Below are 18,770 nucleotides of genomic sequence, written 5' to 3'. Positions count from 1 at the left end.
ACTCACTGCAAGTTTAAGACGGCCCCTAACACCTGTTTAAGCGGAATTCTTTGCAAACTGACGATCACGCAACAACTGTTTGTTTACTTTACAAGTTTAATTTCAGAGGATTACACGAACAATCAGTGATACAAAAAGGAATATCTCATATAGAGTTATGTTTTATATAAAGAATAGCCAAACAAAATATATTTTTTAAGAAAATGAATAATTTCCATAGGAAACAGACCACAAAAATATGTCCCTGGGAAACTGTACATACTCAACTGGTATTCATGAAAAGTTTCACAGGGAAATAGAAAAGTAAAATGGTACTTTTTACTCTTAACTTATTTTCCAGGGAAATATTTCTTATATGGTTTCCCTTGGAAATAAATTGATGACAAATTTAGTCAGCTGCGAATTAAAGCGGTTCGGCATCGTCCATCTTGTTTATTTTTTTTTTCGTGCTTCTCTGACTTTTTTCTTATAAGCGGTATGAAAAATTGAGAAAATATTAATATAATGGAAGTATCAAAAAGGTCAGACGTCAAACAGACATATACATTTTCTGACTCAATACTGTTATTCCACTCCCTGTACAACTAAGATTAGCCACTAAGCTAGGTGTTGATAACTGTGAGACTGTGTATCAAAGGCGAGAACAAAAAACACTTTACTGATACCATAAAGTTTTATACATATTTAATAAAATATAAATTGATATAACCCGAAAGATGTGTAACGTCCAGTGGCAATTATCAAATGCGTATTCCGAAGACAAAATACCCTTTCCTAAATTTAGATATTTCAGCCCTTCACACGTATACTAAAATTTACTACATAGAGATTATTCTTCGTTTCCTATTGTTGATTTTTTTTTTGAACAGTGATGTTCCTTTTGGTTCCATCTTACTGTGTTTATATAGCATAACTCGTTCGCTACGCCCGAAAATGTTGTGGTCCTTTGTAGCTTGCTATGCGATCTGGGTTTTGCTCATTGTTGAAGGCCGTACGGTGACCGTATGGTTGTTGATATCTACGCCCGTTTGGTTTCTGGTGGATAGCTGTCTATTGACAATGTATTATCCTTAGCATATGCCCGACGGACGAAGATGGGACGTTCTATGGCTCACCATAGTCCTTCCGTCTGTAAGCACTTCAGCACTTCGTACGATAATTAAAATATTCTTAAACCAATTCCCTTTTTATTTTAACACAAGACTAGAATTGGCAGAAGAAACTTCCCTTTCGATTTTGAAAATTTTTGGTGATGTGATGTCGTTTCAGAGTTACGTAACTTAATTTTCACATATCGTGCACTAGCTCTATTAATCCGGGGTCGATTTCCTGGATGTTTTATGTTTTCTATTTTGTCGTTTCAGAGTAACCGGACTTTAATTTGTGATGTTACTAAATTTTCACACAGTGTACCATAACTTGATTTTTCTTGGATTGATTTACTAATTGTTCGAATTGATGAACATAACACACCGTTCGAATTAAAAATAAATCCAATGTCATACCATTGTAATTGGACTTTGACCGTCAGATAAATAAAAGGCATTTTCAAAAGCCATCCACAAGCTCTAAACTAAGTATGCTTTGAAAAAATTACTACAAACTTTACAGTGTTATTGGGATTGGTGAATGTAGACTGGCTTTTGATTTTGAATATTTTTGGTTTGTCATTCCAGAGTTAATGGACATTTAAACATTCCTATTTGGCGCAATAAGTTTACACCTAATGATATCCTGGTGAATGGTTTTCTACAGAGCAATTTAATTTGCTTCTGGATAAATGCCTTCTTAATATCCAATTTTGTTCTTACAATAATTTTAAAATGCACGATAAGTGAATATCATGTACTCTTGCTGCAGCTGCTTATTTTTGATGTGTAATATGATTAACAACTGTGTTGTGCGGTAGACCTGATTCAGATATTGAAAGCTCTAGTTCACAATAGTATATCTTCAGGAAGACATTGCATCTCACTCTGCCACATTTTGACTCCCACTCAACTTATCTTTGTTCTGACTTACTCTTTAATGTTACATGTTAAGCGGGTGCAATCACAAAGTATTTTGTTTTACCCGGCCTATGATCTAACACACGTGTTCCCGCAGTCGAGGCGACTACGATACATTAGACTATCTCTGCGATTGTCCGTTTGATATCCTTTGGACATTGTAGTATAGTGGTACATAAGCATATTCTGTCTCATGTGGTCATCTGTTGTAGTTACGTTAAACTTTGTCGTTTGTCATGACTCCATCTTTTTATTTTGTTAATCGACACATCTGTTTTTCTGTATTCCTTTTTTAACTTATCATGCTCTGGGGTTAGATAAATGATATCTTAATTCCGGGATTGGGTAAGTAATACTAATATTTAAATAATAAAGCTATCGACATAATTGTACACACGAAGAAAGTAAACGAAAATTTGAGACGATGTATCTTTCATGGAAATATTTTATGGCAAAAACATAGACTTCATAACAGATCTTCTGCCAACACCAATACCAGGCTGTAATTGAAAAAAAATCTATGATAATTTGTTTAAAACATTGCAATAAAATCAGGTATTTTCTAAAGTCTCAAATACATCTGTGATATATTGTGTAACGATTATCACTATGTATGCCAGTGTAACAGTTTCAAAACTCTCACCAAAATGTTAACTCTAAGAGTGCGTTTAATCTTAGTTCGTTTTGGAACACTCAGTTGGTTTTTTTTTTAATCTTAGGTCCATGAAACTCCCCTCTAATTGAAAAAAATACCTTACACAGGTCGTTATTTTATGCCTTGAAGCACATGTCACTGAAACTTGGTATCGTCCTGGTTGATACTTATATTAAATTTGATTTTAGAAAGAAATTATTAAGACACCAACGTTCAATCTACCTCTGTCAAAGTTGGCCTTAGAATGAATATGGCTATTCTTTTTATTCCCCTTTGGACTTATAGCTTCTCACGTATTCACGATATCCTTGTTACATTATATTGACGACAATATCCTTGTTACATTATTCACGATATCCTTGTTACATTATATTCACGGTATCCTTGTTACATTATTAACGATATCCTTGTTACATTATATTCACGGTATCCTTGTTACATTATTCACGATATCCTTGTTACATTATTCACGATATCCTTGTAACATAATATTCACGATATACTTGTTATGTCAAAGATTAAGGATTTCAGTTAGTAATTTGTGCAGATTTTGTTTTGCAGAACAAGCTGTTTGAATCTTTTTGCGGAAGTTAGATTTAATCGAAAAATACCAATATGTTCTGATCCAGCGCGTTAATAACCAAACGATGGTCCAAATACTCATATGGTCCGGAACAGTTATAAATGACAAAAAAAGTTTTTAAAACCAATCAAAGAAAGAAAGTTGCATATAATATGTGACGGATTGAGCTATTTGATCGACAAAATTTGAAAGTATTAAAAGTCTAAGAAATAAATGGGGAATGTGTCTATGGGACACAGATGATGCCCCCGCTTGCATATAACGTTATAAAGGGACATAACTCAAGAACGGCAAAAGTGACGCTAACCAAATTCGTACTTGATCTGAGTTTTGTGGTAATAAGCATTGTGTATAAGTTTCATAACATTTGGTTGAGGCAAACTAAAGTTAGAGTACGGAAACGAAAAATTCAGCAATGTTTCCATTTGTAAAGGGACATAACTCAAGAAAGGTTAAAGTGACGCCACCAAAATTCTAACTTGATCTTTTTTTTGTGGCAATAAGCATTGAGTATAAGTTTCATAACATTTGGTTGAGGCAAACTAAAGTTAGAGAACGGTAACCAATTTCGGGACGTACGTACGGACGGACGTACAGACGGACAAGGATAAAACTTAATGACCCCTCCGCTACGGCGGGGCATAAAAAAGGTAAATAAAGTAAGATAAAGAAAAGAACAGTTCTAACTTCATTTCTATGGTCAATTTTAGGGGAACTATTGATTACGGTTTCATTATGTACGATTACTGGTATATACAATCCATCCTAGAACAGAGAGACATCGTTGGTTTTATTGAGTAAAGTATTCAGATTTCTTATGCTGTATTATAATGAATATGAAATTTTAATATTGTGCTGTTTTGACATTAAGATTTGTCATTTCACAATTTTATATTGTAAATGCGTAAAAAATGACATACTTTTATATCACTAAAATTTGCCTTAATAAGTTGATATAGTTTTAACTAAAATGGGGTAAATATCTAGCGCTTTAATGGGTTATAATACTTTGGCGCTAAATCATCAGGTTTTTTTTAAATATCTTCCGCCGAGTATTTCACACCTAATATCAAAATACTCTAGAGCGCTATGGTTCTATGTTGATAACAGTGTTAATTATTTCGTATTTAGATTTTTATATTCTATAGGTTTTATAATCAGTTGAATGTATAAACATTGATTTAGCTTGATAAAATAATAGAAATGCTGCAAACATAAAATACAAATATCATATATAATGGTAAAACAACGGATATGGGGTGTCGACCCATTACACAAAATCAATACATGCACAGCAAAAAAACACACAAAAAAGCAAAGGAACAGCGCTTTCATTGCTTTTCTTCGTCTCAAAGTCACAGTGAGGCCTTCAACACGGAGCAAAAAAAAAAAAAACAAAAAAAACCTCTCACATCACTGCAAGTTAAAGACGGCCCCTAGCACCGGTTTGATCGGATTTCTTTGCAGAATAATTCAGATAGACTTTGCAAGATGAAACACCACAAATTCGGGCCCGGTCAAAAAGTACATTCTGGAAAGTAGTACATATTTAAAACAAAATAGTTCCTACGCATAGGTGTAAATATCAAACTATGTAAAATATATTTGGTAATTTAAGTATCAAATGAAAGGTGAAGGACTGGTGGTCATTGTAGAACACATTTTGACTGATAATTTTGACTAATACCAAAATGAATGAATGCATTGTAAAATTGAGGGTATATAGTGCCTGTTTCTCAGATATGAAATACCTGGTTTGGTGTATCCGAAGTTTCGGTAAAAAAACTGTATATTGATCCCGCCCCCATTAATGTTTGAAAGTTACAAATTTAACGTGGATAGGAACGGGGGCCAAGAATAGGTGGTGTGCGTCTTTTTAAAACTTAAGTACACAAACTGGCCTTAAATAGAGAGAATAATGTGGCACACATAAGAGAAGCTTACTGTTATAGTTTTGAAATATGATTTTTGAAATTGATTTTTTTTAATAGATATTTTCATAAGATCGATTTCAAGTTCTGTCAATTTAAAGTTCGAGTATTCGAGTACTTATTTCAATAAAGTATCTGAAACAACCTTTTGTATAATTTTTCTGTGAATTTTTTATCATCAATATATGTAATCTGACCTTTCTGGCCATCATCAAGGAAAACAAATGACAAAGAATAGAGAAAAAAGCAAAGCACACAAAATGCGAAAATAAAAAAGTAAAAAAAATAGAGGCTCTAAAGAGCCTGTGTCGCTAACATTGGTATATGTATATATTCAACAAAGGACACTCTCCATCATTGTTGATGAGAATAGAATTCATGACAAAATTATCTGTTTTGTTGATCTTGTATTGCTGATAATTTATTCTGTTTAGTTTCTCTCTATCTTCGTTAGTTTTTGCTCAAAACACAAAAGAGCTTAAAACAAATCCTCATTTAAGGGCAATCCCTCCTATAAAGAGTGACAGCAAACTTTGACCCTTTAGTAGATCTTGACTTGCTGATCCTTTTTGTGATTTAAAATGTCTATTTATCTATTATAATTTTTATCATATGAGGCAAAACGCCAAAAAAAAAAAATGGTGAAAATCGCCATTAAAGGGCAATAACTCCAATAACTCCAATAAGGATTCAGCCTCCATATTATCTTAATTGTAGATCTTGTCTTGCTGATCATTTTTGTTATTTAAGTTTCTATCTATCTATTATAATTTTTAAGATATAAGGCAAAAACGCAAATAATTGATAAACAATCGTCATCAAAGGGCAATAACTCTGATAAGGAGTCGACTGACGATTTCGACCTTGGGACGTATTTGTAGACATTGTCTTGCTGGTCATTTTTGCATTTTAAAGTTTCTCTTTAGCTATTATAGTTTTCAAGATAGTAGGCAAAAATAAAAAAAATGGTAACATTTGTCATGTTAGGGCAATAACTATCAGGAGTCGTCTTACCGTTTGGACGCATATGGACAATTGGTAGAGCTCAACATTCTGAACATTTTTGTTCCCGATAGATTTTCTCTTTTTTTATTTTTTTCAAAATAAAAGACAAAACTTGCATCTTACCCCTATGTTCTATTATTAGTCATGTCGGCCATCTTGGTTGGCAGTCGTGGTCATCAGACACAAATTTATAAACTAGATACCCAAATGATGATTGTGGCCAAGTTTGGTTAAATTTGGCCAAGTAGTTTCGGAGAAGATTTTTGTATTGGTTAACAAACTTAACAGACAATATAAAATTGTCATTAATGGGCAATAACTCCAATAAGGAGTCAGCCAACGATTTCTTCCCCTGTCAGATTTTCTCTATTTATAACGGTTTTCAAAATAATAGACAAAACTTGCATTTTACACCTATATTCTATTTTTAACCATGTCGGCCATCTTGGTTGGCAAGCGGGGTCATCGGACACATTTTTAAACTAGATACCCCAATGATGATTGTGGCCAAGTTTGGTTAAATTTGGATTAGTGGTTTCAGAGGAGAAGAATTTTGTAAAAGTTAACAGACGACGACGGACGACGGACGCCAAGTGACGAGAAAACCTCACTTGGCCCTTTGGGCCATGTGAGCTAAAAAGAAAATCGATAAATAAACAGTCATTTATTTTACATCTCATTTCTTAAGTCAATTTAGATAAACATTTGTCAACCATGGTATATGATACTTAATAAACATTTTCTCGAATACGGTCCTGATGGTTCTTTTTGGTCATCTATCTCCTAAGGTTTCTACGTAGTTATACATGCATCCCTTGCTTTCAAATAATTATGGTTTGAGCGTTCCTGGTGAATTCGGGTAAATCCAGAAAAGTGCTTCGGACGAACGAAATTTATAAAATGTTATTTTCATCAAACTTAACTTACTTTGGTAATACTCTCTTTAAAAATCGTTCTTTAAAAAAAATTAACAAAAAACTTACAAGATGACCGTTACAGGCGTCTGTAATATCAAAAACTCTCTCAGGAACGCTTGGTTTAACTTACGTAATGACCGTTACAGGCGTCTGGGATATCAAAAACTCTCTCACGAACGCTTGGTTTAACTTACGTGATGACCGTTACAGGCGTCTGGGATATCAAAGTCTCTCTCAGGAACGCTTGGTTTAACTTATGTGATGACCGTTACAGGCGTCTGGAATATCAAAATCTCTCTCACGAACGCTTGGTTTAACTTATGTGATGACCGTTACAGGCGTCTGGGATATCAAAGACTCTCTCAGGAACGCTTGGTTTAAATTACGTGATGACCGTTATAGTCGTCTGAAATATCAAATACTCTCTCAGGAACGCTTGGTTTAAATTACGTGATGACCGTTATAGGCGTCTGAAATATCAAAGACTCTCTCAGGAACGCTTTGTTAAACTTATGGAATTACCGTTACAGGCGTCTGGAATATCAGACTCTCTCAGGAACGGTTGATTAAACTTATGTGATTACCGTCACAGGCGTCTGGAATATCAAAGACTCTCCCAGGAACGCTTGATTTTACTTACGTGATGACCGTTACAGGTGTCTGGAATATCAAAGACTCTGTCAGGAACGCTTGGTTTTACTTACGTGATGACCGTTACAGGCGTCTAGAATATCAAAGACTCTGCCAGGAACGCTTGGTTTTACTTACGTGATGACCGTTACAGGCGTCTGGAATATCAAAGACTCTCTCAGGAACGCTTGGTTTAAAGTCCATAAACATGTAGTTTATCTCAGTTACAACTACAAAAACATTACGTATAACAGATTAGATTATCATTCTTTTTACATATGAATATTGCGAAAGATCATTCAAGTCTGAAGATCAGTGGTTGCCGTTGTTTCATGTCTGTCTGATTGGTTTTTCGTAAATTGTTTTGTTGTCCATTAGGCCGTTATTTTTCTTATTTGAATTGTTACACATGTTTCATTTTGGGGCCTTTTATAACCGACAATACAGTTTGGGTTTTTCTCATTGTTTAAGGCCGTATGGTGGTCTATAATTGCTTACATCCACTTCATTTGAAATCTCGTAGATAGTTGTCTCTTTGGCAATCATACCACAATGCTTATTTTTATAATATGTAGCCTTCTTGGGAAGAAATGTTTTGAAGTATGTCATAACCATTGTTTTTTCGAGTCAATGTGTACGATTAAAAAGGGAAAGTTTACTCACAAAAACACGATGGTCATATCCCATTTAAAAAAAAATAGTTTTTTATTTGAATGTATCAACTTTCGCGGGACAAAACTTGCCGCCTTCGATTTACTTAAGATGGATTAATAGAATTTTTACAGTGAGGTTAACACAGGAAAATACTGAAGTGTATTTATTTTTTTATGCAACAGATTGAACTTTTTCAAATATCACTTGTACGTTATACCAATCAAATTCATTATTGAAAATCTAACAGATTCACTGAAGCGTGAAACGTACTTTTATATAATATATGTCCCCTTAACAACAATTCGGAAACATTTTGCTCACGGCATTCAATAAGGACAACAATTGATATTACTGAAAATCAATTATCTGAATAGTAAAAATATTGTTCAGCAGTAATTACTTTTTGTGACAGCAGAGTTTACGTTTGCATTTACAAATCATAAAATATGAGAGAAATCAATTCCAATTTTAACAAAATAAATCAAAGTAAAGATACTTTTCTAACAGTTCGACTAAGCTAAATCAGCTCAAATTGTAAATTCACCAAATCTAAGGCAATTCATACTTTGTTGGGTATTTTTTTTATGCCCACGCCGTCACTTGGGGGGGGGGGGGGGGGGGGGGGGGCAATAAGTTTTACCCTCGTCCGTCCGTCCGTCCGAAAATTGGTTTACGTTCTCTAACTTTAACTTGCCTCAACCAAATGTTATGAAACTTATACAAAATGCTTATTACCACAAAACTCAAATCAAGTTCGAATTTAGGTGGTGCCACGTTTACCGTTCTCAAGTTATGCCAATGTATTACGTTATATGCAATCGGGGGCATCATCTGTGTCCCATGGACACGTTCTCCATTTATTTTTTCTAATAGATAGTTTGATTCTAAAATTCTTGAAATATTATAATTTGTTTCAGAAGGGAAGTGAAATAAAAACTACTTCCATTGAAAAAAAATGAACATTTGAGAATCATATTCATGTATGGGATTTCGTTACCATAAATTACTTAAAACTTTTCCTAGATTCTTTCATAGATACAAAGATTTGATCAGTAAATTTGGCTGTACCTGTAGAAAACTTATTAAAAACGGTATTTCACATCCTAAATTTTACGGTAATATTGTACTAAAAGCGCGGAAATCACTATGTGATCCGTGTAAACTCATCGAACCTTTAAACAAACTTATTAGTAAAGGATATCTTATTAATGTTGCAATAAGATCTTTGAAAATTGTTTACATTGGCACAAATATCGATTTTGTCATCAACAAATCAAAACATAACTAAATTTGTATTCTTTTCGAATGGTTTTTTATGATGTATAAATACACATCCACGTTCATTTTCTATATAGACATTGCTTTATCTATATACTAGTATAACATTATACATATTTATCATAAAAGTTAAATCCAAACTATCCTACTGCCTGTCGATACTTTTATTTTGGCATTGCACAAGTCATGTCTTCTTTGACTGTCCATGGCGTTAAAACACTAAATCCCTGGGATGTGTTTTAGTTGATTTTAGTCTCTGATGCATGATTTTTTATTATTAATTTTTTTGGGGGCTTTTAACTAGCTTTCAGTAACTGCGAGTACTCTCAAATCGTACTTTCGTGTTAATTTTACCTGTTGACACAATTTGTAATGCATTTTTGTTATTCAATGTTTACTTAGTTTGTGTTATATCTCGTCTCACCATTTTTCATATGTACCACCTTTGATAAGTATTTAGTACGACGATAAATTTTCACTTCTGTTCTCATACTATGAACAACAAATTTATTTATTTATTTTGTAAAAAATATTTCCGTACTCCTAACAACAAAATTATTATATTTAAATTTACCTGTGTACGTTATTTTATTTAACACTATTTTGTCCAAGGTTATACATGTAGTTGTCTTTTTGACATTGTTTTACATCCCCCCTTTTTAATTAATATTGTATTTATATTGTGTCATAGATCAAATTTATTCGTTAAGTGTATGTTTACTTGTTTTTGTTAATATGTCTTATTTGATTGAGTTAAGCCATTTATATTGATATTTTATAGTGCGTCTTTTTATGTTGTAATGTTACACTACTATTTCAGGCTAGGGTGAAGGTTGGCGCCTGTTAAAACGTTAAAAGCTGCTGTATTTGTTTGCACCTGTCCTAAGTCAGTAACCTGTTGTTCAGTGGTTGTCGTTTGTTGGTGTGGTTTTAAGTGTTTCTCGTTTCTCATGTAGATTAGACCTTTTGTTTTCCTGTTTATATTATTTTACACTAGTCATTTTGGTGCCCTTTATAGCTTGCAGTTCGGTGTCAGCCAAGGCTTCGTGTTGAAGGCCGTACTTTGACCTATACGTGTTTACTTTGTACACATTGTGACTTGGATGGAGAGTTGTCGCATTGGCACTCAAACTACATATTCTTATTTCTATGTGATTGAGAAACAACCATTTTTTTATTATTAAAGTAGTAATTTTTTAGTATCAAAGAATAATTATTGTTTGTCCTGAGAAAAAAATCATACCCAACAAAAGATGAATGGTCATTGCCTTATAGACAGATAATTCATTACGGAATGACTATAAAAAAAATTATTTATGAAGAAATAACATCAAAATGTGATGCACACTGGATCATTTAATTCTAAATTCTATTTTTAAGGAGTAAATCATGAAAAAAACGTTGATGACGTCACGGTCACATGACAAAATTATGTCTATGAGCTGATAGACAAAACACTTTCAGCCAATCAGAAGACGTGTTACATCAAAAATTAAATTATTTGTTAATAGATGTAGATCACATCATTCAAAATTGAAGTACGAAATATAAAATTGTTCACCTTTGTTAACACTTCCCCATGTTGACTCAGAAAACGGAATACAATGGTCTTTTGTCATCGATATCTTTATGAAGAAGTTTGGCATCGGTATTTTCCATGTGTCAACAGAAAAGCTTCTGCTTGCTGATCCTATTTTCGAGCTACTTACAAAAGTGGCATTAACTGAAAAAAAGAACGTTGACTAATATTGGTTCAGTTCAAGTTTTCTTAGGGGACGACCATTTTAATATAAAGAAGAAAATTTCAGAATTTCCACCGTAATATGAAATAAAAGAATTGTAAGAAAATTTCAGAATTTCAAGTCATATAAAAAAGAAAGATTAAGAATTTCGTGTGAAGTTTAAAGAAGAAAATCTAAGAATTTCGAATGAAATTTAAAAAATATGTTTTAGAATCTGTAAAGGCAAAACTCAACAGAACAAACGAAAACAATAAACTATATAAATGAAAACAACTGTAGAGTTTGACATCATTTTGGAGAACTATGATTATGTATGCAATGTACTTAGTTTGAACCAAACAATAATTGAGGACAGTCATTCATATTCAATATCAAATATTTCCTTCAAATATCTTTTTTTTTTATTTTCAAAAGATATTCGGAAATATTATTTTACGTCTATTTTGCCTCCGACAATCAAACTCTACCAACAAGCGGTCGTAATACAAGAGACACACAACTTTGACCTGAAAAGACGAATAAAGTACTTGACTCACCCGGTATACAGTTAGCTGTCATTGGTGTTGTTTCATTTGTGATACTACACTTCCCCCCAAGTAATGTATACTGCTTCATCTGCAATAAAAGTCGACAAAAAACATGTATAGTCAACATCGGGGGATGATGAAAATGAAAAAAATAAACAACAATTTTTAACATATTTCACAGAAAACAAAAGATTGAGTAACATAAACCCCATCAAAAACTGAGTTGAACTCAGAGTGCTCCGGAAGGGATGAGCGTTTTCTTCTTCACAGGCGACCTCCACCGTATGACTATTGTTAAAACCGGTTGACGAAAATAATTTCCGGTGACAAACCGCCATACAATAGCTGTTTGTTGAATGTCTCCTATCTAAACGTGAGATATTATCAAATTTTTAAATCATCATTGCATGCGAATTCTCTAACCCTAACATATGTCTAAATGCGAAAGTTTGAAATGTAATCAGTTTTACTGGACAAAAGGATAGACAAGGTCGTAACCCAAAGAAAATACAGATATGAAAAATTAAAATACATTTGAAACACAGACTGAACATCTGAAACATAGAAACATAAAAAGGGGGAGGAAAGGCTTGTTAAATGGCCATATCCTGGAAGATATGCATGCAAAATTAGCTTAACTCATAGAGCATCATCCTCGTGTACTCGTTTGGCGGAGATGGTATGCATACAGCATATGTTTTATAGTTTATTTGTGATTTGCATGGTACTTGATCTTTAAAACTTTAAATTACACAGTCGAACCTCGAAGTGTCCAATTCGACTGTGTCGAAAACTTAGATACGTTGATCTATATTGTCAGTCCCGGTAAAAAAAAATTTTCTTCATAGCATTTTTGACTGCGATGAGTCGAACTCCGTTGATTTGAAATCCCAGTTAACTCGAAATATCCCGTCGACGAAAAATATCTAAAAACTTCTGACACCTGAACCATTCATACATCATAAAGAAATATAGTAAACACAAATACTTATCATTAATTTGAATTAACTGTAAAATGTACATGCCTTATTAAAGTCTGATATAACTGTTACTCTTTGCATGGTACCACCAGCTTGTGGGATATCTCGATCAGCTCGTAACATCTTGTTGTCATAATCATAGTACACTGTGGCTGTAAACTTACAACACATATATAAATGATTAAAGTCCAAGAAGTTTGAATCACAAAATGATATTTTTTGCACCGTATGATTTATACTACTTTTTGGTTATCTTTTCATTAAGATTATTGTTTTATTTACGTCGCAAATTACAAAAAAAGAAGAATTAAAGAGGTGTGCCTCAATTAGACATCAACCAAATCAGCACAATAAAACTAAAGACATCGCCGGTTATATGCATATATTTGCAACAAAGTTTTTGAAATGAAAATTTTCATGGATGAGTAAAACCATTTATCATTAGAATGTCATGCAAAAAATGTTTGCAAGTTCTATTTTGGTTCAGTCATGGACATTTTGTAAGAAATATTTTTCAAGTACAATAATGTTCATGCATGCATAAACGTCTTTCTTATTTTGTGTTTTATTGGCGTGCTGTTTCGTACAGCCTCAATTTAATTTTGGTATTAATTGTTACCCCTCTGCATTCAAATTATTCATTTAAATACATTTTGCTAAAAATGTTTTTTTATTCTTGTTATTTCGAATGATTTATAGGACTCATTTTTACCCATATACACTAATGAAAAATCAGGAGGACCTTTTTTCGTCAACAAATACGATTTTGCAACTATTTACTGATGATAAATTGGCATTTAGTGGTGTACTGAAAATTGTCTTCCATTATAAGAAATATGCTTTGGAGACTGAAAAGGACTGAAATTAAAGAACATAAAACGTAACGAAACAGTAACATTTTTTTTCTGTTTCTTTAAAATTGAATTTCACATATAAAATGTATGTAATGAACACCATATATATGCTTCGCGCGATTTTAAGCTAGTCCCTCCTTGTGTTCTAATGCTTGACTAAACTATACTTACGTCTACGGGTGTCGGAATATTTGATACGGGGTCCAAATATCCTCCTAATTCTACCAAACTAGTCGTGAACTTAGATCTGGTACAACATGGTTGTGGGTCTGCAGCAAAAACCAATGGCAAGAACAACAGAGCAGTAAACATCATTTTAAAAATTCTGAATTTTTAAACCCGTCTATCTTCTGACAACGCTTCGGAACTTCTGTCATATCTTTTTCACCTTTGTACATTTAAGCGGGAAACATCAGGTGCCAGTATGAATCACGGCTTATCTTGTGAACAAATAATATGCACTGTCTGTATATCATGCAAGCTGATAGTGATTTTTGACGTCATGTTTGTACTTATATTTGACTAGAATAATTCAACAAGAGACACTAATGGAACGACTGTTTAATCTTCTGGGGTGTAAAAAGGGTGAGGGTAACTCGGAGTTTTTAATTCTTGCAGATGAAAATTTTATCTTCACTTGTTGTAAGACGTCTTATTTATTTTGCGCTGCAAAGAAAGTTATGTTTTATGTTGCAAGATTGCTTGTTTTCATAAACGTTCCAAAATCCTTCAATCTTCAAAGATAAAAATCAAATGGTAGCCCCTTATTAGTACCTGCAATGTTTTTATTGAGGAATTTGGTTTAAATAATGTTTCAAAGAACATATGAACAAAACAAGATAAGAGATTAACATGCATTAAAACTAAACTCACATGATTTTACCCTGTTCTGATAGTGTACATGTTGCTTCATCTTCAATTTACCCTGTAGTTTTTTTGTTGGCCTTTGATTTTTTGTCAATTTTCCTTTGTCCATGCATTATCTTTTCAATTCCTTGGACGTTTTAGAATATTATTAATACCATAGATATTTAAACTCGCCATGAAGGTCTTACATCGTTCAAAAGCAAGAGCTCCGTGTGTGATTTACTTCCTACTTAAGCTATAAAATGCTTCTTTCATTCGATGGTTTGATAATTTTAAATACTCAATGGCCTGACAAGAATGCTGCTTATTAATTTCAATTACATGTTGTGATGAGAATTCACAACACCAGTTAGGACTGTTGAACCTGGAGTGGCTGTTTAATATAACAAACAAGTATGGCTACCTTATATATGTGAGTATAGAAAGACATGTTATATGCCTGTCACAGTGGAATCTTCTGTTTCCTAGATTTCCTGGTGAGTATAGAAAGGCATGCTTTATGTCAGTCAAAGTGAAATCGTCTTTTTCCTAGATTTCCTGGTGAGTATAGAAAGACATGCTATATGCCAGTCACAGTGGAATCTTCTGTTTCCTAGATTTCCTGGTGAGTATAGAAAGGCATGCTATATGTCAGTCAAAGTGAAATCTGCTGTTTTCTAGATTTCCTGGTGAGTATAGAAAGACATGTCTTATGTCAGTCAAATTGAAATCTGCTGTTTCCTAGATTTCCTGGTGAGTATAGAAGGACATGCTATATGTCAGTCAAAGTGTAATCTGCTGTTTTCTAGATTTCCTGGTGAGTATAGAAAGACATATATGCTATATGTCAGTCAAAGTGAAATCTGCTGTTTTCTAGATTTCCTGGTGAGTATAGAAAGACATAAATGCTATATGTCAGTCAAAGTGAAATCTTCTGTTTTCTAGATTTCCTGGTGAGTATAGAAAGACATGCTATGTCAGTCAAAGTGAAATCTGCTGTTTTCTAGATTTCCTGGTGAGTATAGAAAGGCATGCTATTTATGACAGGGAATGTTTTGATGATTGAAGACAAGTGCCCCCTATAAAATGTTGTGCCTGTACCAAATCAGGCTTAACGAAGCATGTTTTGCTTGTTTATTGTCTGTTTGTGCGTTGTGCGTCTTTTGATGATGAGTCGGATAACCCATGTTTATGTGTTAATGTTTGTATAAAATGAAGGTATGGGAGGAAATGAGGTGAACACGCTTGTCAAGTAAATGTTATGTTCCATTACTTCTACTATAGAAATGATGCTTTTAGAAAACGGTATTATTTTCATGCTTAATATTCAACCAAAGATATAAATATACCCAGTTTTATTAATAGGTTGCTAGAGGCTTATATCACTCTACTAGCTAGTAAAGGTGACAAAGGTAGATTCTATTGTCATATTATTTTGTGAAAGTATTTTGCATAGTTCTATTATAAACTTCATTTATAGTGGATCCCAGAGACTGTGAGAAATTCGATACATGATCTCCAAAAACTTTGATGGAGAAAAAGAAAAAGAAGGAATGTGTGTCCTTTCTTATTCTTAGATGGGGTGTTTTGAACTAGGGGAAGAGAAAGAAGAAAGTAAACTATGGATTTTGGGGCTGATCTTTAAGGCGTAAGAAACAAGAGAGTCGGCGCGGGTCACTATGCTAATCTGCCCTCCTTGCACTAGCCGTATAAATGAATATATAGGGTGTGAATTGAACCCACGCACGCCAAATCAGTTGTCCCTATATATTGGCGGGCGTGTGCTTCCCCTAAAATTTTTAAAAGATATTATTTTTGCAAACATCACAAATATTATTTGAAGACATGATTAGGGTCACAGTCCCCTAACATAAAGTCATAGAGTCTTACTAATTCCTGCTGTTGCTGATAGATTTCAGTTCAGTAAACAGGATATTCGATATCAAGGCGCAAACCCTAACCTCCCCTTTCCCCCTAAAATAATACATCAATATTCATCATGTTTAATAGAGAAGACAAGACAAATTCACAGCCACCCACTAAACTGCATGGAGATCGAATAGATAGTAGAAACCCGTAACAACAATATTATCATACAGCTGATCTCATGTATTGGGAAGGGTGAGCAAATAATGTTATATCGTATAATATATATATATATCATATTGACGTCTCCTGTATAATCCTAAGGGAGCTACCATTTGATTTTTATGGGGGCTAGGATGAAAAATTTTGTCCTGCATTTTTTTTTTAAGTTGTAATCTCTGTCCTGCCTTTTTATTTTTCACTCTATTCGGTCCTGTCTTTTTTTTTAATAGTTTATCCTGACTTTTTTTACATTGATTGTCATCCTGCCTTTTTTTTTTTGCCAAGTTGCTCATCCTGCCTTTTTTTCAACTCAAAACTCCTGTCCTGCCTTTTTTCAATTTTCATCCTAGCCCTCCCCCCCCCCCCCCTAAAAATCAAATAGTAGCTCCCTAAGACATAAATATTCATACACAATTGGTAAGTCATTGCGATTACATACTTTCATGATTATTCATAAGATGGCCATATTTTTGGCCGGTCAGAAACCATGATAATTAAGCCTGGTCGCAATATAGCTAGACTTTGTCCTGACCATACATGAAATATTTGCCACTGTACGTAAAGCAACAACAATGAATCAATGATGCAAACAATTGATTTTTTTTAAAATTCTGTTTGTAACATTCAAAAACATTCCTGTCAAGTTTTTAAACTAGCTTATATAGAAGTTTAGAATAACAGTAGTCCAGTCAACCAGTCAAGCTCAAGTATGAGTATCTCTAAAGTTGAAAACTGCATTACATCAATAGAACAGGTCACTTTTGAAAACTGAAAGCATTGAATAGTGACCTGTACTTTCAATGAAATTTGAAGTCCAATGAATTCAATAAAAATTGTATGCCTTGAATAAATGCAAAATGTATTAGCAACTCCAAATTTTGATATAGTAGGTGATTGGGGCAAACCAGTCCCACAAGATGATTCAAAGAGAGGGTAGACCCAAACTTTCTCAATGTGTTAATGTGTTCATCTATTTACAGGTAAGGGAGCTACCATTTGATTTTTATTGGGGGGGGGGGGGGGGGGGGGCTAGGATGAAAAATTTTGTCCTGCATTTTTTTTTTAAGTTGTAATCTCTGTCCTGCCTTTTTATTTTTCACTCTATTCGGTCCGGCCTTTTTTTTCAAGTGTCTCATCCTGCCTTTTTTTTTTTACTCAAAACTCCTGTCCTGCCTATTTTTTTCAAATTTCATCCTAGCCCCCACCCCCATTGAAATCAAATGGTAGCTCCCCTATTTAGATAGAAGCAGCAGACAGTTAAATCTAGCTGATCATACAATTTTTCAGTTATATATTTCTTTTCTTTTCTAAATAACTGCAGCATCAGGGTCATATCTATTTATCTTAAGCCAGGCCATGCAATGTGATGTTATATATTTTAAGATGTAAGCCAGTTTTATTTACTTGATAATTTAATTCTACAGGATTTATTCAAAAACAAGAAGAGAGTGATGGGAGTAAACAAGTAAATAAGATGCAAATTTGAACTCCTCTAAGAAGTAATAAGTGTTACACCATAGCTTATACCCACAGAATAAACTCTGTGGTGCATAACTAATTCATTTCCAAAAACCAAGGGTATTTCAAGTTAGAGAGCTGAAACAACTTTCAGTGTATGGTTTTCTTAATTGCTGGCCTCACACCTTCTAGTATTGGTGAATAATCATGCAAAGTTTCATTACCTAACATCAAGGAATATGAAAGTAGTTTTAAAAAACATCTTTGTACATAAGCACAGGAGGGACTAATTTGACCCAAGTTTTTGATCATAAATCGCAATACACCATTTTCTTCCTTGTACAGACACATCTTCTTGAAGTGGTGAATAATCATACCAAGTTTCATCATTGCTCTCCAGTGGGTATGAAAGCAAGAGAGGGGGAAGTAATTTGTGACAGGACAGACAAACTGATTACTAAAGGCCTTCAGCCTAGTAATCATCAGGGTTGTAACATTAAAAAAGGGAAGTTTTGAGAATCCATCTAGACTTAACCTGTATCCCCCAAACTTTATAGAGTTATCCTGACTATTTAACAAATTAACCTGAAGATTGGATGCAAGTGGTAACATC

The 18,770-nt window shown here is 33.6% G+C and overlaps 1 protein-coding gene across 1 annotated transcript; it reads right to left on the bottom strand.

Annotated features, from left to right (window-relative positions):
• Positions 1-2,306: 2,306 nt before the first annotated feature.
• On the bottom strand, positions 2,307-12,019 carry LOC127708165 (uncharacterized). The gene is made up of 4 exons (XM_052213006.1): positions 11,941-12,019; positions 11,224-11,385; positions 7,869-7,960; positions 2,307-2,509 (listed from the first exon to the last, which is right to left on the bottom strand). The coding sequence occupies exons 1-4, from the start codon at positions 12,017-12,019 to the stop codon at positions 2,456-2,458; spliced, it is 387 nt and encodes a 128-aa protein (XP_052068966.1). The 3' UTR covers positions 2,307-2,455.
• Positions 12,020-18,770: the final 6,751 nt, after the last annotated feature.

This window comes from Mytilus californianus, unplaced genomic scaffold (assembly GCF_021869535.1).
Source record: "Mytilus californianus isolate M0D057914Y unplaced genomic scaffold, xbMytCali1.0.p SCAF_7, whole genome shotgun sequence".
Lineage (NCBI taxonomy): Eukaryota > Metazoa > Mollusca > Bivalvia > Mytilida > Mytilidae > Mytilus > Mytilus californianus.
This window is presented reverse-complemented; position numbering and strand designations above follow the sequence as displayed.